Genomic DNA, 23,167 nt, shown 5'->3' with positions numbered 1-23,167 from the left:
ATCAGCATTACTTTTATAATTATTATCTAATCAATTAAATTAATTTATTTCGCATTGTACCTCCTTCTTTTTTATTAATTGTAATTGTTTAATGAATAATAATATAATTGTATTTAGATAATATATACCTAATTACTACGTATCTCAAAACTAACAGAAAATAATGAATAATTATAATAATCAATAATTTGTTTTCTATTATCCCTTAGACATTAAATAAATGTGATTAAAAATAATTAGGGTTACTTAGTTTTAATAAGGGTATCTTCAAAATACCACGCTTTATAATTATTTCTGACTTACCTTAGTTTATATCGACGCCAGTTTCACTCACAATGAGCGATTTTCCAAATCATTCTTAGTTTTAGTTGTGGATGGCACTACGATTAAAATTTTTCGACATTTTCAGCAAATATTTATTTGAGACACATATGTCTTTCATTTGATTCCACTCATGACCGTCTGCAAGAACTAGCCACGCATATGTGAACCGCGATGCCAGTCGTTCCGCACTCTTTTTAACGGACGTAGAATACCAAAAATACAATAACATTTTAAATATTTTCGGAAGGTATTCAATAATTGGTTAGGAATTAATTAAATAGGTATATAAAAGGTTTTTGTTACTTGCTAATTTGTATTCCTTATCAGAAAAAAAGTTAAACAAATTTACCTATATGCTAAAAGTGTTTATTTATGTAGAACGAAATACAAAGGATCTACTCAATTAAAAACTCACATTAAAAATAATGGCAATTTTAGCTTTGTCACTATCAAAATCTATATTAAAAACATTCTTTTTATTTATACGAAAAGAAAGCTAGCTTCCATAAAAATTTAATATGAATAAAGGCTTATTTATTTATTTTATTATTTACACAACCTAGTATACCAATACTCAATAATCTCAGGCTCAATGCAGAAAATGTTTTTTCGTTTATATTTGACTAGAAAATAAGCATTTACAATAAATAAATACCTAACGACACTGAGACAGATGTTATTTAACATTTATTGTAGATATATGTACCTTGACTGAACGTTACATTTTTTTATTTTTTTGAAGAACATGATGTGCTTATCGAAATGTCCCAAAAATATTCTTTAATTAAATCACAAATAATTCCTATTAACTAAAAACGTACGTATTATTATTATATTTTGTATTTCAGTCTTAACCGAATATTAATTGTTATGTTAATAATTTCTTTGGTTAATATGTGATGACTTTATTTCCTTTAAATCAAAAACAAACACATAAAAACCTGTCACATAAAATTATTTATCAGTCATGGAATTCAATTAAAATGGCACTTAAAAAATACAGAATTAAACAGGCAAAACATTTCACTACAATAAGCACAATCACGGTCCCAAAACCTTAAAAAGTCAAGTAATTGTTACTTTTTTTTACCAAAAACACATTTGTTATAATATATAAATTAAATAAAAACTAATTAATCCAAAACCTCTGGCTTATTAGGTTGAATCCAAACGCGTGAGTCAGGTTTTTGGGGTTTATTCTTCTGTTCCTCCACTTTCTTCCATAAACTAGCTATTTTACTAACCTGTTGTTTCTTTGAACTGGATCCATTTGAAGATATACTGGAATTACTCGTAGACCTTGGCGTGATGCTACTAACTGGCCTATTAGGAAGGTTTTTCGTTTCGTTTGTTTGTACGGGGGCGACCATTTGTCTCGTTGTTGCTCTACTATCGGCACTCGGTGACCTTGTAAACATGTTACTCGATGGAATCCCAGGTCGTCTTGAACGATCAGCACTCATGGACTTCATAGGTGCCACCTAAACCGTTATTAATTAAAGTATAATCTGAATAAAAATAAATTACAATATACTAACCTTTCCAACAGGTGGAGGGCTTTTAACAACCTTCTCAGGAGTTTGGGGAGTTGTTCTGGGTTTAGGAATGAATCGAGTTGGTTGTGAAATTGGCCTTGCTATCCTGGAAGTGCTTCCTATCCTTGTGGCAGACGGAGTGGGAATTCTACTGTTACCACTCTTGCTGGTAGAGCTGTCTTGGTCTTCTTTAGTAAATGTCCCTTGTCTTTCTAATATGGGGGGCGTTTGAGCAGTACTACCAACAGGCGTAACTTTGGTCATTCCTGGAGATCTAATGCCATTATTTCCAGTTGGCATGACAGGTTTTTTAGTAACGACGGTCTTTTTTGGGCTACCTGATTTCATGCTACCGGAACTAGGAGTCCTTACAGGACTGCTCACTTTCGAACTACTGGCGCTTGCAGATCCTGAACTTCCCCCTTTAGGGCTTCCTGTGCTTTTTCTTGGATTTGCTACGACCTTAGTCTGAGTATGTGGAGACGCAGGTTTTTTATACTGGTATTTTGGAACTGGTGGTTTCGATGGAATAAGTTTTGATTGTTTTTGAGGGTTAGTCAGGGATGATGCGCTGTTTTTAAGGACTGATGTCACATTCCTAACAAGATTGGAGGTTATCTCTCTGATAGGTTTTGCGCTCGAATATAGTGGTTTCCTACGTCCTCTTACAGTTTTTGCTGCTTCCTTTTCTGGTTCTTTTTCTTCTGAAGTCTCTGACGGCTTAACAATTTTAGGTTTCTGAGGTGTTTTAGGGGTCATAGGTTCTTTGTCACTTTCAGAATTTGAATCGCCATAAGTATTGAGTGAGCATTCCAAAGGAACTGGGTCTTTTGGTAACTGTGGCGGCTGTTTAACTAAAGAGAAACTACCTCTTCTGGTACTAGTACTCTTCGTGTAGGTTCTGTAATTTATGGAACAGTTGGAATTATGTTCTGAATCATCGTCATTTGAAACCAAACTCAGCGTTTCGCAATCTAGTAGAAGCTCATCAGCAGCAGCACGAGCCTCTTTGAGAGATTTGACAACAAGGTTGGCTTCTCTTCTTATAAGACTATGTAGGTCTTCGTTATGAGTTGGGGAAGAACTAGAAACATCTGGAGAAACGCTAGACTCGCTTAGAGTACGTGTTTTAAACCTATCTCTGTTCTCAAGACGTCTTTGAGCATAATTTCGAATTTTTGGCGAACCCTTTTGTGGACTGCATGTAGCTGACGAAGTTCCAGTTGCTTCTCCAGCAGATAGAAGTGCTTCAGTTTGCATTTTCTGCAGCGCAGTGGTTACAGATTCGTCAAGTACTTGGGTTTGAAAACGGTTTCTGTCATTTTGTCTCCTCTCCTTTGGAGTGGTTTTATTTGATTCAGACGATTCGAGTATTTGTGATTCCGTCAACCTTTTATGTTCTTCGCTAACAACCATCTCCGCTGCAATGGTATACGTCCTATATCGATCACGTGTCAAATTTCTTTTTTGTTTTGGTGTGAGACGTTTGTTTAGGCTCTTGGTTTTTTTGGGTGTGGAGTCTGCACTGCTAGAGGCCAAATCTGAAGGTATTGGGGTGGTATTTAATGCATCTGAGTAGAGTGTTATATCATCTTCTGTCTTGGCATGAGTGTTGGCGTCTTCAAACAACGTTTCGACGTCAGCAAGGGAACTATTCATATCAGTGATTTCATTTAAAAGTGAAGGAGGATTTACATGTTCTAAATCACAAATTGAACTGTTTTCGATTGCATGTAACATATTTAAAGGCTGCTTAACTTTGAAAATAGGATTAGGGGGTTGCCACTTGTCAAAGTTGCATGTGACAGGACCGGAAGCAATAAAATCTAGTTTTAAGTCAGCTATTTCACTAGTAAGACTTGGGATGCTGTTGGCACTTCCTTCCATATCTAGGACATCACACATTCCTGACGGTGGATTTATGCTGTCCAAATTTGATAAACTATCTAAGCTAGACGTTTGATTGTGTTGTTGATTTAATGCCCTACGTGCAATGAGACCTGGCTGAAGCACCTTTTTCCTTCTAGCCAGTTTTGGACTGTGCTTGGGCGTGATATTTTCTATATTAATACTGTTAGTTAATGAGTTCATTTGTGAAGGTGGTTCGATAAGGTCCAGCTCTAAGGAATGTATGCTAGCAATGCTCTGGGTCATTACACCTTGATTCTGAATGACAGTCGCCATCTTTGTAGCTTCCATCGCTATTAAAGTTGATTCTGTCATAGTGTTACTGTCTAATGAAGAGAAATCATTCGACTTCTTATCTTCTTCCTTATCCTGGCCATCAACCGAATCAATACTGAGGATTTCTTGGGGTTTAAAATCTTCTGGGGGTGTATCAGAATCACTTTTGAAGGTAATAACATTTGGAGCACTCCCTGATACACTGGGGAAGGAAACATCATCGTCATTCCATGTATCACCCTCGAAGGTGGTTGATATTGTCGATTTATCTTTATTGAGATGGACTTCGGCCTGAGAGACAAGTTCTGCTGTAAATCGATCCAACGACTCTATCATTGCATCAGGATCGAGCATTCGATTATCAATTTTAATGTCAGTTGGTGTTTTATCGTCTTGTTCGGATATTATTCGTGTTTCATAACCAGATTCATCGTCAGTTCTCGCCGTGTTAGACCCACTCTTCGTGAGTACGGTCGAGCACCTTTCTTCGGAATGTGAACACCGGTTGTCCCGTATTGCTATATTGTTTGGTGTTCGCATCCCTTGATCCTCTGGGTTGTGATTCGGCCCTGGAGCGGACTCGGTTGCGGTGTTTTCGCCGCCTGCCACCGTAGCTAGAAGATCGGGACACATTTCGCCTTTCTTTGGCACCGTGATCCCGGCAGCAGACGTGACAAATACGTTTTTTGAATTCGTCTTTGTCAACTTTATTTCTTCCAAATCCTCTTCCTGCCACAAGTCCTTCTCCCTTTCCCTTTCGCTCCAATTAATGGGACGAAAGGCGAAATCGCGTTCTCTCTTGGTTAATTTAGGCGACTTCGTGGAAGATCCTGTGGGAGCTGGTGAAGATTTTTCGCAGACATTTTGAAGTTTATTTTTCGGCATAGCAGACGATATACATTCCTCTAAAAGCGCTTGCTCTTGTTCTGTCGGTTCAAAGGATTCTACGCTAAGAGAAGAAAGGGAGTCTCTTCGAGAAAGATTGACGTTCGAAATGTTCCCTTAAATGAATAAATAATATTATTATTATTGGAAGGGGTAGGCACCAACTATTGATACTACTACTACTTTATAAGAGTCAAAAGAAGTACAAACAAATAACGATTATTTCATCACAACGTTATGATGTCTAGTCTAGTCTAGTGAATGAACGAACGAATTAAACCGTAAAAACTGTTTTGCTTCGGTGAGTTTAATACGGTATTAACTATTAATCATCATTTGACTTAGCGTTTCCGTTCGATTAAACCTTTAACAACTTAAAAAAGGCGAGTGTACACAAACTATTTCCTTACCTCTTTCCAACGAGCTGGGGCCAGCAACTGAAAGAATTTCTTCAGATTTTCTTGCTTTCTCTTCCGTCTCCCCAACTGCATTGTTAATTCGTCTGGGGATAAAACAAGAAGCAAACAAATAATCACTCACTCCATTAATTGAAGAGAAGTAGAGATCCTTCTTACCTGGCAACACCACACACGCTTCCATCTATAGTCAAGTCTGATAGACTGGACCTTAATGAAAAATGACAAGGACTATTTTCAACAGCGTATCTTTCCGTTTCGTCCTTGGCCCCCAAAAAACATGATGGGTTAATCCGTTTGACTACGCCTTCTTTACGTGCAGCCCCTTCCGTATTAGGCCTATTTCGTGTCTTGACAAGTGGTGTACTGGTTTGCATATGCGGCTGCGTCACTACCACATTTCCAACGTCGTTGGGTTTTAAGCGTGGCTTCGGCATGGCCGATTGGATACATTCGGCCAGTAGGGCACTGCTGCTATCGTCTGAGAGGTCGTTCGTCTCGTCTGTTTTCGTAGGTGGCGATTCGTTAACGGTCGAGAGAGTGCTTAAGTTGCAGTGGGATCCAGCGTGACTTAGCATTGCAGGGGTGTCTTCCGTGCAGTAACTGTGAAGGGTGTCTGAGTGGACGTCGGCCAAGCGAACATTCGCAGACGATGATGGTCTTAATACAGCACCATTTCCAGGAAGACGAATTGACGTCAAAGGACTTTTGTAATCAATAGCTGATGGTAGAATCCGTGACGAAATCGAGCATTCTTTTGATTGGCGGTGCCTACCGAAAGTGATTGTTATTAATTAAAATGTAATTAATAAAAGTTAATGGTTTACCTACCTATTATTTTGCATGCCATCGCTTATGCAAGCTGCCAAAATGTGTTCGTCTTCTTCTTCACTATCGTCATCTTCCTTTTCTTGTCCTACATCTTGCTTTTCTGTTGTTTCTTTTGTAGCTTCCATGACGGTTTCGTTTGTTGTCAGAACAGATGTTCCCTGATAACAACGATAAATAATTTAATAAAAATGCCTAAAATAAATAAAATACGATAAGATTATACCTTCAATCTGTTTTAAGCGTTTTATAAACCTCTTATCTGTTTAAACTTTTTTATTTGCACATCTGATTCATACGTATATCCCACCAAACTTTTATGAATAGAATGATAATTAAATACCCAACTAACTTACATTTTTGCCGTCCTTTTTGGAAAGACCTCCTTCGTTATCGTCAAAGGTTAAGCTACTGAGGCTGGTAGCTGTTGAAAACTGCACTGGTGTATTCTCCTCCTTGAATTTGGTGACGTTATCTTCGAAAACGCTGGGTTTGTGCAAAGGCCTTGGAGGGACCTGATTCTGTTTCAAATCGGGGGACTTGAAAACTCCCTTTGAAGTCGACGGGTAATCATGAGAAGATTTTCGTCTTCGAGGGCTCGGAGCTATGGTTTGAGTCGGGGAATCCGGAAGTTCACTTGGAGACACTATGCCACTAGTCAGACGACTGTAAAGGGAAAATATGATGGCTAACATTATACATACGTATGAAAATGGTCAGAGCCACGACTTTACATGCTATGCAAAGTCGAGATAAGAAGAAGATAACGAGTGTTTATTTAGGTTGCGATAGTGTTTGTGCATTTTACTACTAATCGTTTGCAAAAAAATAAATTAAGGTCAGAAGATAAGAAATTTACCTAAAATCGGAAACTATCGATTCACGATCCTCATGGATGGAATGCTGTTCAATACTGTCTAAAGATGCCAAGGAACTGGACCTCGAAAACATTAGAGGTGTTTCCTCATGGTATTCGACACCTCGTTCAAATTTGACCACCTTTCCTGTAAAGAACAACGGGTACAATTAATTCCCAACACAAAAAACGCCCCGAATTGTTTTTACTAACCTTCAGAAGCAGTTACAACAGGTTTCGCTTCGTCTTTAGTCACCTCTGCTCTACTAGTATCAGGAACATTTTCGAAACATGTTATTTCTGTCTTGGGCACTTTTTCTAATTCTCCAGCTTTACCGCTTTCATTCAATGGCATAGAACTCAAAGACCCGAAGCTACTGACCCTCGAAAAGTATCCTGGGGTTCCCTCTTCTGCATATCGTACAGGTTTTTCTGGCGACATAAGGCCGGAGCTAAATTCTGATTTTGGCGGTTTTTCAGCGGTCTCTTGTCTGTTTTCCGTTTCTGAGACGTCCTCCACAGAGCAACGGTCTTTTTCGTCGTCAACGTTAGAAGGCTTTTGATGAGTAGTATCCGTTTTTATCTTGTCATTATCGGTGACCGGTTGCTTGTCAACGTCTCTCAGATCTGACATGGAGGTAGCTGTAGAAAAGTTGAAAGGTGTCTCGTAGGGTGTATCTTCGGTGCAGTAGGTTTTTACAGTATCCGCTACGAAATCATGAGATTTGTTTTGCGAACATATATCTTCCGGATCTGAATCGTCTTCTCCATAACGTAGTGAGTAGTCGGTAGGTTGATCGAGGTCTGTTTCAGCATAGATACCGAAACTTTCTTCCTCCAACTGAGACACTTTGGCATTAGAAGACCCAACGAATGTAGATTGAGGTAATTTCGTATCGCTATATTTCCGGCTGTAATCGATCGGTCTTTCTGGTAGCTCCGATTCGTCGTACCGATCGGAAAAGTCGTTCTGGAGCTTGGTAAAGTTAGCAGCACACTTATTCATTTTAACAAACTGATGGTCGATACTCAGGCTTCGAAATGTGTTACTCAAGTCGTCGTCGAGACACGTGTCACTCTTACAGTTTCTTGATTCTCGTCCCGCAATTCCTTCAGTAAGAGACATGTACTCCTGGCTTCCAGATCGTCCCACGTCCCATTTGGTCTTGTGGATATACGTCTTGTTCAACTGTTCAAAGTTAAATTTCTCTTCGTGAGTGTTGTTTTTGGTGGGAGAATCCTTGTCAATGTTTTCGAACGTTTCGGTCAAGTTCTGGTCCAATTCTTCCATTAGGGCTTTCTGTTTCCTGACGCCTAACGACGGTAAAGCGGGTAAGTCCATGGCTTTTGCGGTAGAATCCAGTTCTGCTACCAGGTTGTGTGATGGTCTGGAAGCTATTAGATTTTTTAAGGCAGCACTGCTCCCCATTGCAATCATCTTGTGCTTGGAATGGTTAAGGCTGCGCAGCATGGCCGGTGCACCCATTTGCCAGAGAGCCTCTTGATCTTGAGCGTTTTTGGCCGATAAATTCCAAAGGGTTCCGCACGAGTTAGAGACAATTGTTAAACTGGGAGATTTCAGAAGATCAAGCAAAACCTGAAGGCAATTGTGATGACGGAGAATTTCACGGTAGTCATCCCTCACAGCGATTTGACTGGAGATGTTCCTCAAAATCCCTCCGGAATTTTCGATAATGGCTAGCGACTTTGTGGGGGATTTGTAGGACAGCATGTCGACTAAAAATCCCAGAGCACCTTTAACCGCACATATTTCGGCCTTGTTCTCTGAACAGTGAGCAGAGAGATTCCAGAGTGCCGAAAGTATCGATTTCAACGTGCTTTCTTTATTGCTAACCATAGCCGCTTTCATCAGCTGGACAACAGCACTAATTTCTCGTAAGACTTCTTTGCTCGTGGAGTCTGCACGCCACGAAAGATTCCTCAAGACACTTGCAGTCACCTGGATGATCATAGAATCACCGTTACCTAGTTCTTAAAAAAAATTACATAATTTCCATTTACCTGACACAACTCGTCGTTGGTATTTTCCAATTGGGACACTAAAGCGTACATAAAAGTTTTCAAACTACAAAGCAGGGCTTTATTGCCGCTGTCTCCGAAAGTTAAATTAGTTAGAGCCATACAGCCATAACGTCTCAACAAGACACAATAAGTGTTCTCGATGTTGTTGCCATGTTCTGAGTGTTCCACCTGCAATGGGGAGTGTGGAATTTATTATTTTTTTTTAATTAAACATAAACGTTAAATATCGTACTTCGATTAAACTGGCGATTGTATGGATACCGCCCAAATGGCAAATGGCTTGCCGGTGTCCCTCGTCAAACGACAGTTTCATGAGATGAGCCATTGTTTGTACTGGATGCTTATCGCCGTCTGTAAAGGGTAAACGTTGATTTTTCTTTGTCAAAACCCTTTTCTATAGAAAATACGGACCTTCGCTTAAAGTCAAATCTTCTGGATTAAAATCGGTCTGGTTTCTGAGAAAACTGATGTAAGCCCTCGTCTGCTCCAGAAGTTTCAACACGCGACATTCCCGCTTCTTTTGCTTCTCGTCCGGATTTGAATAGACCAAATTGTGGAGAGCTTGTGAAGCTTTCTTTCGCGTGGTAGAATTTTTGTCGGATTGCACCAGTTGGACTAGTAATGGAATGCACCCTACAAATCCATTATCGTGAAATACACAATCCGACAAGGAGTGAGTAGGCAGTGCCCGTTTGTTTCCGCCACTTTTTACGCGAAAACGTCTTTGGAAGTCAAATTAAAGAAAGAACGAAAAAATCATATGGGGAAGTCCGGGAGACTTGCTCAGGTGGGAGAGTTGAACCACCTTTTAAAACTCAACTTAAATTTCGCGCTAACGAAAAGCCAAGACCGTCATTGGTAGAACAGGGGAGGCCAATAACAAGCACCCTTCCATTTTTTACAATGGCCCGTTTATTTGGCTCTCAAGTTCGGAAAGGTGTTAAATTTTATTAATTTATGTAGTTTTGAAATTGCGACCGTGTTTATAGAGGTACGTATTGTTCTCATTACTATTGTACTGCCTGATTATTGGAGTTTGACGTGAGCTAAGTGTTTTCTCGCTGATTGTATTTCCTGTGAGTAAAATTTAATGTCAAAGTAGTATATGCGGGAGGCTTGAACCATGGCGGGTGCGGGAGATATGCTCAGTGGTTCATGTCTCTCTNTGACTCATATCCCATTTTTCATTCAAATATATATAACATATTTCAGTACTATAATATCGAAAAAGTAATTATGCATAAGTAAACCTAAATAAATAAGCTACTGTTTATTATTACAATTGAATCACTAAGACTTATTTATAAGAAAATACGATACTTTAAACAAAAAGCGGTTCAACTCTCCCGGACTTCCCCTATTGATAGGCATCGTTTTAAACCTCATTGGGGGGAACGCATTAAAAACGCTCACCCTTAGTCTATTCAATATTTAGCAGACAAAAAATTGGAAAAAGTCGATCCACCTGATAGGTACTATATAAATTTAAAGACGTGTTAACGAAAAAGAAAAAAGAAACTGGAAAAAACGGCACTGACTGTTACCTGATTGCCTCATGGCCATGCAACTTTCAGGATTAGTACTCAGGGCAAGTAATGTTTCGCCCATATCGGCATGTTCTTGCCCCCCTAACATAGCCAACAAGCTATATACCATATCGACCTTTGCTTCTAGCTGTTGAGAAGACCTTCGAGACCTGTCAGGGCTACTCAATACCCTGTCCAATGGAGCACCTCCTGAACTCGAAGCGAAACTAATTACACTTTCCATCTCCTACAAGATACGCTCATTATATATTGACCCGAATCTCCCACATTACCTAGGCTAAACAATAACCCCCAAACAAATTAAGAAATGAAAATGAAAACGTACAGATCCATTGTAATGGGATGTAGGTGGCGGTGGAGCTAAATTTGTGGGGTCCGAGTTCCACATGGCGCGTTCTACAGGCCAGGTACCATGATATAAGACAGAAAGGCCCTTGTTTCTATTTGATGGAGGTTCACTGCTTACAGACAATGCAGTGGCACTTGGTGCGCTATTTCCAAACGCATCACCACTACTTACTGTCTCACCCTCTCCATTTGTACTTGGTACCCTATCGTACTAAAAATAATCCCGCCAATAATTTTCATGTATGCGAAAATATTAAACATATTTTTCACGTATCTATTTTAATTATTTTTACAATCACCCTTTCTACCCTTATAAATACTATTGGGATCCGTCAAATGGGCATACACCATCTGGTGGCAAAATTTATAATTCGAATGAGGGAAAAATTTACATAGGAACTGTGCACGCAAATTGTAAAATTGTTTATTAAAATAATAAAACACGTTAAAAAAGTAAAAATTTTTTTGATGATGGAGTCGACGAAGTTTTCTTCTAAAGTTAAATCAAATAAAAAGTAAATATGTTCAGTGAATAGCTGCAATAGCACTTCAGACATAGATCTTCACTCTTCACCTACATTAGCTACTTTCCAATAAAAACTAACCGTTTTATATATGTAAAAAATATATTCGGAAAATTAGAGAAAAAGTAAACTAATAGAAGTTCGGATGAAAGCAGTAGGTATCAAAGAAATGAATTCCGGAATAAAAATTTGTTCACGTCATTTTAATGCACATGATTATATTTCAGCATGTATTTACCATCAGCCATAACCTTAATATTTAAAACTAGAATCCTACTAAGTGAGAAATTATTTATTCCTGTGTAATTGATTTAACACAATTCTAATGATACGATATAAGTATTTTGAGGTTAAGAACCTACCTGCTGCAATACAACAAAGTTGCAATAATGTGTTTGCAACGTTCTCTTAAATCGGCTTTGCACGTGCAAGTCATTGATATGATATTGCTTAAATCACCCAGAATCACCTCACCAATTATATAACGTGAATCACTTTTTAAATCCGAAGTTTGTAAAAAGTAGGCAGTAAACTTGACGGAATTTGAAGGCTAGCTTCCGGATTTGTTATTTCCGAATTTTATAATGTGATTGGCATTAAAAACACGCTCACCTTCAACGAAATTTCCTTTCCAAGGCTTTGTGTCAGCCCAATCACATATTGTGTCAATACTTATCATTTTATCGTAATTTAAAAACTTGGAAATTGCACGGTACACTATAGGAACTACGATAAATTTTCCCTAATCGGCGCCATGTTTTTAGGCTCCTCCCATTTGACGGATCCGAATAGGGGAAAAGCAAAATACCGCTAAAATGAACTGTTTCTTGTGCATAATATTTATGTTAAAGGACTTCAGCATTTATCGTGTCAAATAATTAATTACTTATTAATTTTGTACGGCGATATAAATTACTATTTTATTAATAAACATTATCACGGTTTATACATACATATGTATAATACGTACACTACAGCTGAAGGTATAAGTTTTATCCACTTAGTTCACTGCTAAAATTAAAGACTAACAACAATTGCCGCTGCTAATTTTATCTTAAAAAAGAACACGCGAATGTGTATCGACCTCAACTACAAATGCATACTCAAATAATTTTACAGTGTATAACGACTTGACGCAATGTAATTTTGAAGTATTATTACTAAGCAACATAAAGCAGACGTGGTTCAATTTCTTTCAGATTGTAAGAACACATGGTGGCATATTAAACCAAAGTTATCAACTAAAGAAATATACGAAACACACATGTACAATACTTAGCGGCCCTATTTGAAAGCATATTTAATTTTGGGTTTCAATTAAGTGTACCTACTGTTTTGAAGAAATAAATGGACAAACAACAACGCTCTATATTTTACAAGTTATATGCAGGAATGTAGGTAAATTTGTAAGCTTGATTTGAGACAAAAGTCTTCGTTTCTGTTTCACATCAAGGAGAACCTTCAGTTCGACATAAAACATTATTCTATAAGCTAATTAAAAGACTTACGTCAGGTGCATCGTCGCGATGTCTTTGAAACACTACGGATTCCATCTTGCGCGGTGAAGAATAAGTATCACGAACTAAGGTTTCATCTTCTAAATGCTAAAACAAATAGGAAAGAAAAAATACTACCTATACGTAATTTACTTATAGGAAAATTACATAAACTCACAGATACTAATAAAAATTGAAATTGTATCTGCATTTTCTTTTTTAGACAACTTCACAGAAACAAGAATTGTAATATTTATATATCGTCGTAACTCTTCTATTTGAGCGGTACCTTTGTCAGTTAAGTTAATGGTGTATGTTTGGAGCACGGCGTTGTACGGGTGCGAAACATGGACAGTGGGCGCGGCGGAAAAGAAAAGGTTAGAAGCGTTCGAAATGTGGTGTTATAGGCGGATGATGAGGATATCGTGGGTAGAAAAGGTTAGAAATGAAGAGGTATTGGAAAGAATAGGAGAACAGAGGACTCTATGGAAGTCAATAAAAAATAGGCGAGATAGGTTGGTAGGACACCTTCTCAGACATGAAGGTCTAGTCAGAGACATATTAGAGGCAGAAACAGGAGTTAATAGGGGTACAGGTAGACCTAGATTAGATTACTGTTCGCAAATAGTTAAGGATGTGGGCTGTTCTAGTTTCAGGGAAATGCGAAGTTTAGCTCAGGATAGGAAAGAGTGGAGGTACGTGTCCAACCAGTCTTAGGACTGACGACCTTATGTCAGTAACCCATAGTACTTAAGACTATTTCCCATCATCACCTTGCTTAAGCCTTTAATGCGTTAACTTAACATTTTCCAATAGATAATTTTATGATGTAAATTTTAATGTATACATATGCAACCAACTACATACGTCAAATAAATATTTGAATGTATTCAACCAACTATACAGTACATTTAGACCCGTCCACGCTATTCCAATTGTTTTATTACATTTCGAATGCCTCAAAATTGGTGATTCAACGTAACCGTTTAACAAAATATTTGTATTTTAGTTTTTTGTAGGAAAAATGAAGAATCATCAACAAAAGGTACATTTGGGTTTTAAAGTCAATGTATTGAAAAAAGTAAATGAACCTTTAGTTTAAAACTAACAACAACCGAACATATTTGCGCATATTTAGCCATTTAAAAACCAAGTGTCTAAATATTTATCCATTCAACATTTAGCAATTTAATGCTAAAAGTCATAACTCAAACGTTTCCCCTGAACTTTAGCGTAACGAAGTTGTGTCATAAAATGAAATTTGTCTTTCCCTTTGAACAAATTTTCCCCTGTTTCGCTGTTTCGACTGGGACATCTGTCCGGCCGTCTCGTGGTTTGTTCGGTAGCGTCCGTGCAAAAATGTTCGATCGCATCCCTGCTTGGTTGCCTGGATGGCTGGCTCTCACCACCGCCCCGAACGGGAACGGGGGTAGCAGACAGACGCCTGAAGTCAATCGAAACTAACCGAAAGGGTCCGTTGTACGTGCGTCATATATACACGACAGGAAAAACTTTAATTTTCCAAGGGACAAAAAGAAATAAAGAAAGAACATTTATCGTAAAAACCAGTAAGATGGACAACAGCGACGATCTAGACGAAGAAATGCTAATAGCCCTTGTGAGACAACATAGGGAATTGTATGACTGCACTTTGCCCAAATATAGCGATGTTGTGAGAAAGGAGAGGATATGGAACGAAATAGCAGAACAAATTTCACAACCAGGTAGGTACGATTTCTAATATTGCTAGGAAAATATTTTGCCACACCGGAGTGTGCTTCTTTTTCTTGTTTTAGTTCACAAGTGCAGAGAACGCTGGTCAAACTTGCGAGGATCGTTTAGAAGAGCGTATCGAGACCATAAGGGTATCAACGATAGCAAATTACGTAAGCGGTCGAAACGTTGGAAATACGAAAAACAAATGGAATTTTTAATACCGTTTCTTAAGATAAAATACGACCCATCACAATCAGGTAAAAAACGCACAAGCTTTTATAAAATATATCGGGGGCGCTTTAGTACAGTCATTTGGTAGTTTTGCCTGGAAAGTTTTCCGGGAGTTTTGAAAATTGCTAATTTTATAGATTTTGAAGTGCTCATTCCGAATTTCAACTTTGCCACCTCGTATATTTGCCGCTCGCACCGCCATATTGGAAAAATGGCGCCTAAATGCAGTTTTTTGGCAATATCTCCTTTCCAACTCATTTTACGATAAAAACAGTTACATACAAAATTAAACTAGGGACAATTATCTACAATTTTTGTATGTACCTTTTTTCCATAAAGTCAACAGTTTTGGCGTACGAGCGCCGCAAAGTGTACTCCAACGCGTGTTTTGGTAGAGCTCAATAGAAATATTTAGTCTGAGTCATCAGTAGAGTTCGGAATATATGCACTAAAAATAGCAAATATATGCATGCAAATATGTTTTAAAAATCGTCAAAATATGCATTATTATATGCATTAATATGCATTTAAATTTTAAATAAAAGAAATTCTGTTAACACTTGTATTTGTTTAAAGTACAATGGCATAACTTACAAAAAAAACCCACGGACGTTATCTTCAGACATACTATAACAATATGAAACTAAATGTTTTTCTAAATCACGTTAAAAAAAGAACGCGCCGCTTACTCTACTTCAAGGTGGTGTCGAAATGAGTTTTTTGGCCAAAATGCGTGTTGGAGTACACTTTACGGCGCTCGTACGCATAAACTATTAACTTTATGAAAAAAAGGTAGATACACAAATTGTAGGTAATTGTCTCTAGTTTCATTTTGTATATAACTGTTTTTATCGTAAAACGAGTCGGAAAAGAGATATTGTCAAAAAACTGCTTTTTGGCGCCATTTTTTCAATATGGCGGCGCGAGCGGCAAAAATACGAGGTGGCAAAGTCGAAATTCCGAAAGAGCACATCAAAATCTATAAAATTACCAATTTTCAAAACTCCCGGAAGACTTTCCAGGTAACCACTATTTTTCGAACCAAACGACTGTACTACTTTGGGAGTAACAATTTCTCCCTATTAACACTATCGTTGGTTATATGAATATGAAACCAAATGTACAGGCCAAACAAAATTTTAATGGTTATCATATGTTATTAGAATGTATGCAACCAACTGTACAGTTGAAGGTACACATTTAAACCCGTCCACTTTTGCCAATTGTTTCCTACCACTCGAACATGTCCAAATTGACATGAATTAGTAAACATTTAAATGTGTTTATTGTTTCAGCAACAAGATTTCTCAAAAATTGGCGTCGAACAGAAATTTATTAAATTATTCCAGTAGAATGGTCATTATTTCGACCGAACAATTTTAAAGTTTCAAGATGTTTAGATAGCCAAATTTCCAAAAAAATTCAATTTTTTTTTCTTACAGATCCTAGAGAACTTCGAGAACTCAATTTAATATCCGCTGCAGATATGTCGAATGCAAATGAAGAAATATGTATAAAGAACGAAACCTCGTCATCTCCCAGATCCTACGAAATCGACTATCCCGATTCCTACTCCCAAACAAGCGCCATGGACGGCCTAAGAACGGCAAATGCAACAGGGGTNTCAATTTAATATCAGCTGCAGATATGTCGAATGCAAATGAAGAAATATGTATAAAGAACGAAACCTCGTCATCTCCCAGATCCTACGAAATCGACTATCCCGATTCCTACTCCCAAACAAGCGCCATGGACGGCCTAAGAACGGCGAATGCAACAGGGGTAGCGTACGATCACTTCAATGGCACCAAGAGCCACCATCCCTACACAATCGATCGGGACAATGACGCATTGAGAAACTTTTTCGCATATCTAGCGGAAACAGTTAGGACATTTCCGCCTTTCATGCAGGTCCTGGCGAAATCCAAATGTTTTAATATCATTTCCGAAATGGAAATAAGTCTTGTAAAGGAAAATCCGGACCAGTGTGTCGTTTCGCAAATATCAGTGGATGAAAATGTACGCGAAACGCCGATTGTTTTGAACGATGTCGACTACAAACCCCCCGAACTTCGCACCGACGCCGACGCTAAAATGCCTGATACGACACATTAAGCAATAACACAATACATGTATGTAATAAAAGTGATAATAGCCAAGAAATTTTTTATGTTTGCAACACAACTTGTTTGTAATCAATAAATATAAGCGCTCTTCAGAATTTGCAGTTTTATTGTTTGATTATGACGCCGATGTCGTCAAGAAACAACAATTATTGTAAACGACCAAATTTTATAAACAATTCAACTGGGTTTTAGTAATTTTAAATAGAAATATAGCATTGCAAACTCAAATTATAGGGTTGTTCGGAAAGTCATTTCGTTTTTTCCAGACAGAGGATTTGGGAATTGTATGACTGCACTTTGCCCAAATATAGCGATGTTGTGAGAAAGGAGAGGATATGGAACGAAATAGCAGAACAAATTTCACAACCAGGTAGGTACGATTTCTAATATTGCTAGGAAAATATTTTGCCACACCGGAGTGTGCTTCTTTTTCTTGTTTTAGTTCACAAGTGCAGAGAACGCTGGTCAAACTTGCGAGGATCGTTTAGAAGAGCGTATCGAGACCATAAGGGTATCAACGATAGCAAATTACGTAAGCGGTCGAAACGTTGGAAATACGAAAAACAAATGGAATTTTTAATACCGTTTCTTAAGATAAAATACGACCCATCACCATCAGGTAAAAAAGGCACAAACTTTTATAAAATATATCGGGGGCGCTTTGGGAGTGACAATTTCTCCCTATTAACACTATCGTTGCTTATATGAATATGAAACCAATTGTACAGGTCAAACAAAAATTTAATGGTTATCATATGTTATTAGAATGTATGCAACTAACTATACAGTTGAATGTACACATTTAAACCCGTCCACTTTTGCCAATTGTTTCCTTCCACTCGAACATGACCGAATTGACCATTTTGGATTAGATTCTAAATAAACGATAATATACTGGGTGTCGAAAGTAGGCCCATGACATATTAAAGGTTTTAACAGTGAGTTAGTTCCATAATATAATTGTATGAAAAAGACGAAATTTGTTGAATTATTCCAGTAAAATGGTCATTATTTTGGTCGAACAATTTTAAAATTTCAGGATGTTTTAGAGTCAATTTGCCAAAAAAAAATCATATTTCTTTCTTACAGATCCTAGAGAACTCAATTTAATATCAGCTGCAGATATGTCGAATGCAAATGAAGAAATATGTATAAAGAACGAAACCTCGTCATCTCCCAGATCCTACGAAATCGACTATCCCGATTCCTACTCCCAAACAAGCGCCATGGACGGCCTAAGAACGGCGAATGCAACAGGGGTAGCGTACGATCACTTCAATGGCACCAAGAGCCACCATCCCTACACAATCGATCGGGACAATGACGCTTTGAGAAACTTTTTCGCATATCTAGCGGAAACAGTTAGGACATTTCCGCCTTTCATGCAGGTCCTGGCGAAATCCAAATGTTTTAATATCATTTCCGAAATGGAAATAAGTCTTGTAAAGGAGAATCCGGACCAGTGTGTCGTTTCGCAAATATCAGTGGATGAAAATGTACGCGAAACGCCGATTGTTTTGAACGATGTCGACTACAAACCCCCCGAACTTCGCACCGACGCCGACGCTAAAATGCCTGATACGACACATTAAGCAATAACACAATACATGTATGTAATAAAAGTGATAATAGCCAAGAAATTTTTTATGTTTGCAACACAACTTGTTTGTAATCAATAAATATAAGCGCTCTTCAGAATTTGCAGTTTTATTGTTTGATTATGACGCCGATGTCGTCAAGAAACAACAATTATTGTAAACGACCAAATTTTATAAACAATTCAACTGGGTTTTAGTAATTTTAAATAGAAATATAGCATTGCAAACTCAAATTATAGGGTTGTTCGGAAAGTCATTTCGTTTTTTCCAGACAGAGGATTTAATTGTATTCTTTTGCACCCAACTTCACATTTAAGCCGTATAATTTTTATATGCTTTGAGAGCTCATATAGCAAGGCTTGTGTGTGAAAAATTCCAATTAATTCTACGCAGTAGTTTTTGGTTGGTGCCCTTTTAAATATGGAGAGCGATAAGCAGCATTTTCGACATATCTTACTGTTTTACTACAGAAAGGGTAAAAATGCTGTTCAAGCCAGAAAGAAATTGACTGATGTGTATGGAGAAGGTGTGTTGACAGTACGCCAGTGCCAGAACTGGTTCGCTAAATTTCGATCCGGCAATTTTGATGTCGAAGATGCACCACGTTCGGGAAGGCCGGTTGAAGCTGATAAAGACGCGATAAAGGCATTAGTTGATGTGAACCGGCGAATAACAACACGTGAGATCGGATTGAGGTTAAATTTATCAAATTCAACAGTTTATGACCACTTGAAAGGCCTGGGATTATCCTCGAAGCTCGATGTATGGGTTCCCCATGTTCTCACAGAGAGAAATCTGTGTCGCCGCATTGACGTCTGCGATTCGCTTCTCAAACGTCACGAAAATGATCCGTTTTTGAAGCGCATCATCACTGGGGACGAAAAATGGGTTGTATACAACAACGTCAAACGCAAGAGGTCATGGAGCAAAAAAGATGAACCGGCTCAAACCATTTCCAAAGCCGATATTCACCAAAAAAAGGTGATGCTGTCTGTTTGGTGGGATTTTAAAGGAATCGTTTTTTTTTAGCTTTTACCGGATAACACAACGATTAATTCGGAAGTCTACTGTCATCAGCTGGACAAACTGAATGATGCACTTCAACAGAAAAGGTCAGAACTAATCAACAGGAAAGGTGTAGTGTTTCACCAAGACAACGCGAGACCTCACACAAGTTTGGTCACTCGCCAAAAGCTTTTACAGCTTGAATGGGATACAATGCTACACCCACCATATTCTCCAGACCTGGCACCATCGGATTATTATTTGTTCCGGTCACTCCAAAATTTTTTAGACGGTAAAACCTTCACCTCAAATGAGGAGGTCAAAAACCTCCTCGATCAGTTTTTTGCCAGCAAAGACCAAAAATTTTATGAGCGTGGAATTATGCTACTACCAGAAAGATGGCAAAAGGTGTTGGACCAGAACGGTCAATATATAATTTAATAAAGTATTTGTTTATTATACGAAAACTGTCTTTCATTTCCACAAAAAAAAAAACGAAATGACTTTCCGAACAACCCTATACATTTAGTCCTTCAGATTTTCTTCGGTATCAAAGACTTGTTTTGTACTTGTTCCTTTGCGATTACATATATTTCTTTGTATAGTTTTAAGAATCCTTTTATCTTTCAAAATTGACATAGTCTTCCACTGTTTACCAGACGTTACACTGTCGTAAAAGTATCCCTTTTGTGTTATCACGTAAAGTGGAACTGGGAAAATTGAAAAGGGATTTAAATAAAATGATGTTCGAGCCATGTAAACGAAAAGTTTACTTATTCAAACGCAACTGCTTAATCTAAAATTTAATAAAGACATTTTCATTCTGCTAGGGATTCACTCCTCTTCCGTGGGGACATTTCCCCCCTCCCCCAAAATTCTTACGAAAATCGAAATCTTCAAATTTCACCGAAATTAAACAATATTTGAATATTGCGAAAAACAATTTCCTTACAATCAAAAAGGGATTAGGTTGTGATTTGTTAGAGAATTCTCAGGATTCGCCCCTGTACGAAATAATACGTATAATAGGTTAATAATATAATATCAATTCAATAAATTATGTTTAAAACAAATAAAAAACGAATTTTATCTTGAATTATAATGTAGTAAAATCTATATCCCTTCAAAGCGTTAAAAGCTTTGAGAAATAAAACTGATTTTATTTTGTAATGTAGGTATGTTTATATAACACCGCTTGGAACCACTTCTAAGATACTAAAATAGTAGGTCAGAGATGTACATTAAGTATACTATATCACTTCGGCTTCGATATTGTAAAAACCTTTCATATTATAAGTAGGTATTTATATAATATAAGCTTATTATTTTTACTACCTTTTAGAATATAAAATAAATCTGTTAAATACAAACCCACAATTCAACATAAAAAGTTTAAAAACTCCTTTTAAGTTTTTTAAACGTTTCGACGTGAAAAATTTGGGTTATCTTGATTTTCTTGTTTTGTTTCTATTTGAATCAGTTAGATGGGCGGAGCCTAAAAAACATGGCGGAAGGTTTTGTTCGATCCTACGTTTTTATAAGAGTAATATGGTTTATAGTTTAATGCCAAATAAATTATTAGTATGCCAAATTTGTTCTTGGGGCAGTACAATAGAACTTAGGCATCTAAATTTTGTAACACCAGATATAATATTCTCGCTTTATTCCAACAGCTTCCCCAACGAACCACCACTGGTTAAAAGCAAAAACTAAATAGGTGTATACAATACTACTGTAATGTTCTGAACTATGTAAACAATAATTATTATTAGTATGCATACACTTACGTAGTACAACATGCCATAAACAAACTATTAAACTGAGTGCTTTGACGACGTAAAGGTGCAACGTATTTTTTACCGTTTCCTGTAGTCTTCGATTATTATTATAAAAATAACATCGGAAGTATAGATGTTTAAAATAAACTAACTTTTTTGATCGAGTTAACTATTTTTTATTGTCAGGAACTACCCCTAAACCACAGTTACTGTAAGCAAAGGAACAAGAGGGTTGGTAAAATTCTATCCTGAATCTACTGCGGAGGTTTTTTACTGTTAGATTTTTAGTGGATCGAAGAAGATGTACAAATGGATCAATGTCTATTATCTTCATGCAATAGTAGGATTAAAGACATTTTACGAGAATGGTTGTTTCGACATTTTAGATGGGTTTGAATAAAGAAAATAAAATTTTATTACAATATCAGAAGGTTTTACGATTTTCCGTGACAATTTTCCGAATCCATCTGCCTTGGCCCAAGTTTTTCTATAGTTTCCTTGGACCACGTACGCAAATTCTGGAACAGTAATATTCCACAGATAAATAATTAATCTTTCACTTTCTTTTGTCTTCATTTCCTCTATCTCATCTTTCTCATCCTAAACGGAGTCTGAAGGTGGGACCGACCGCTCATTAGTAGTTGATGGGAGAGAAAGTCTTAAATTTTTTTTTTCTCGGTGGCAAACAGTGTTTTGAGAATTTGTCATCAGTCCGGTATGTCTGGTGATACGTTTGATTCCGTGGAGTTGGTCCTAAAGTTCTCGTTCTGCTGTGGTGCATTTTCTAGGAAGATTTCTAGGAATGGCACTATCGGTTTGGACACATCTGATTTTCCGGTTTTGACAGGGAGCTATGTTGAACGGCACGTTGTAGTGCGTTTGGCATGGGTGAGACAGTGGAGTTGTGACTCGAATGGAAGGGATTACTGAAGAACTTCTCAAAAACAATGAAAATGTGCTTTCGCTTGTTCTAGTGGAGGTGTTGTGGCGATCTGCCTGGAGAGACAGATAACACTCCAGGGGGAAGGGCATTTGCAGTATGGTCATTCATGTGAAGGGTTGGCAGGGGTCCTATGGTTCAACGGCAGACGAATATATAGGATATTTTGGGGAGATACAATGGAAAGCGATCCTTCTCCTTCAGATCTATTGTACTAGGGTCAATTGAAAAGTCCCCGGCCTGACACATAGATGGCGGCACCAGAACTAAATCCATATGATTTCCCGTTAGTCCTAACCTTCAAAAGACGCGTCTATAAATTTGATGGCTGTCGGATCATTAGTTTGTGAATTATAGCATTTTTAGTGAAGCAACTTTTGTTATTGTGAAAAAAATGGATAAAAAGGAAATTCGCGTGTTGATAAAATATTGCTTTTTGAAGGGAAAAAATTCAGTTGAAGCAAAAACTTGGCTTGATAACGAATTTCCGGACACTGCCCCAGGAAAATCAACCATCAAGGATTGGTATGCTAAGTTTAGACGTGGTGAAATGAGCACCGAGGACGGTGAACGCAGTGGACGCCCAAAAGAGGCTGTTACGGACGAAAACATTAAAAAAATTCACAAAATGATTTTGAATGACCGTAAATTGAAATTGAATGAAGTAGCAGACACTCTACAGATATCAACGGAACGTATACATCACATCATTCACGAATATTTGGGTATGAGAAAGCTCTGTGCAAAGTGGGTGCCGCGCGAGCTCACTTTTGACCAAAAACAACGA

General features: G+C 37.7%; 2 protein-coding genes across 2 annotated transcripts in view; one reads left to right on the top strand and one right to left on the bottom strand.

The window, feature by feature from the left end:
- Positions 1 to 676: 676 nt before the first annotated feature.
- The window catches only part of LOC108738806 (adenomatous polyposis coli protein), a 48,179-nt gene continuing 25,688 nt past the window's right edge, over positions 677 to 23,167 (bottom strand). The window contains exons 3-16 of the mRNA XM_025974671.1: positions 12,999 to 13,094; positions 10,944 to 11,177; positions 10,616 to 10,844; positions 9,483 to 9,704; positions 9,304 to 9,422; positions 9,051 to 9,239; positions 7,242 to 8,988; positions 7,032 to 7,176; positions 6,529 to 6,838; positions 6,176 to 6,333; positions 5,504 to 6,115; positions 5,339 to 5,430; positions 1,863 to 5,044; positions 677 to 1,805 (exon numbers count right to left, since the gene is read on the bottom strand). Of these exons, the coding sequence (XP_025830456.1) occupies positions 1,458 to 1,805; positions 1,863 to 5,044; positions 5,339 to 5,430; positions 5,504 to 6,115; positions 6,176 to 6,333; positions 6,529 to 6,838; positions 7,032 to 7,176; positions 7,242 to 8,988; positions 9,051 to 9,239; positions 9,304 to 9,422; positions 9,483 to 9,704; positions 10,616 to 10,844; positions 10,944 to 11,177; positions 12,999 to 13,094 (7,683 nt within the window). The 3' untranslated portion in view covers positions 677 to 1,457. The remainder of the gene's footprint in view (positions 1,806 to 1,862; positions 5,045 to 5,338; positions 5,431 to 5,503; positions 6,116 to 6,175; positions 6,334 to 6,528; positions 6,839 to 7,031; positions 7,177 to 7,241; positions 8,989 to 9,050; positions 9,240 to 9,303; positions 9,423 to 9,482; positions 9,705 to 10,615; positions 10,845 to 10,943; positions 11,178 to 12,998; positions 13,095 to 23,167) is intronic.
- LOC108738780 lies at positions 17,361 to 18,863 on the top strand. The gene is made up of 2 exons (XM_025974672.1): positions 17,361 to 17,678; positions 18,149 to 18,863. Exons 1-2 carry the CDS (start codon positions 17,627 to 17,629, stop codon positions 18,649 to 18,651), a joined length of 555 nt encoding a protein of 184 aa, XP_025830457.1. The 5' UTR covers positions 17,361 to 17,626; the 3' UTR covers positions 18,652 to 18,863.

This window comes from Agrilus planipennis, unplaced genomic scaffold (assembly GCF_000699045.2).
Source record: "Agrilus planipennis isolate EAB-ADULT unplaced genomic scaffold, Apla_2.0 scaffold197, whole genome shotgun sequence".
Classification (NCBI taxonomy): Eukaryota; Metazoa; Arthropoda; class Insecta; order Coleoptera; family Buprestidae; genus Agrilus; species Agrilus planipennis.
This window is presented reverse-complemented; position numbering and strand designations above follow the sequence as displayed.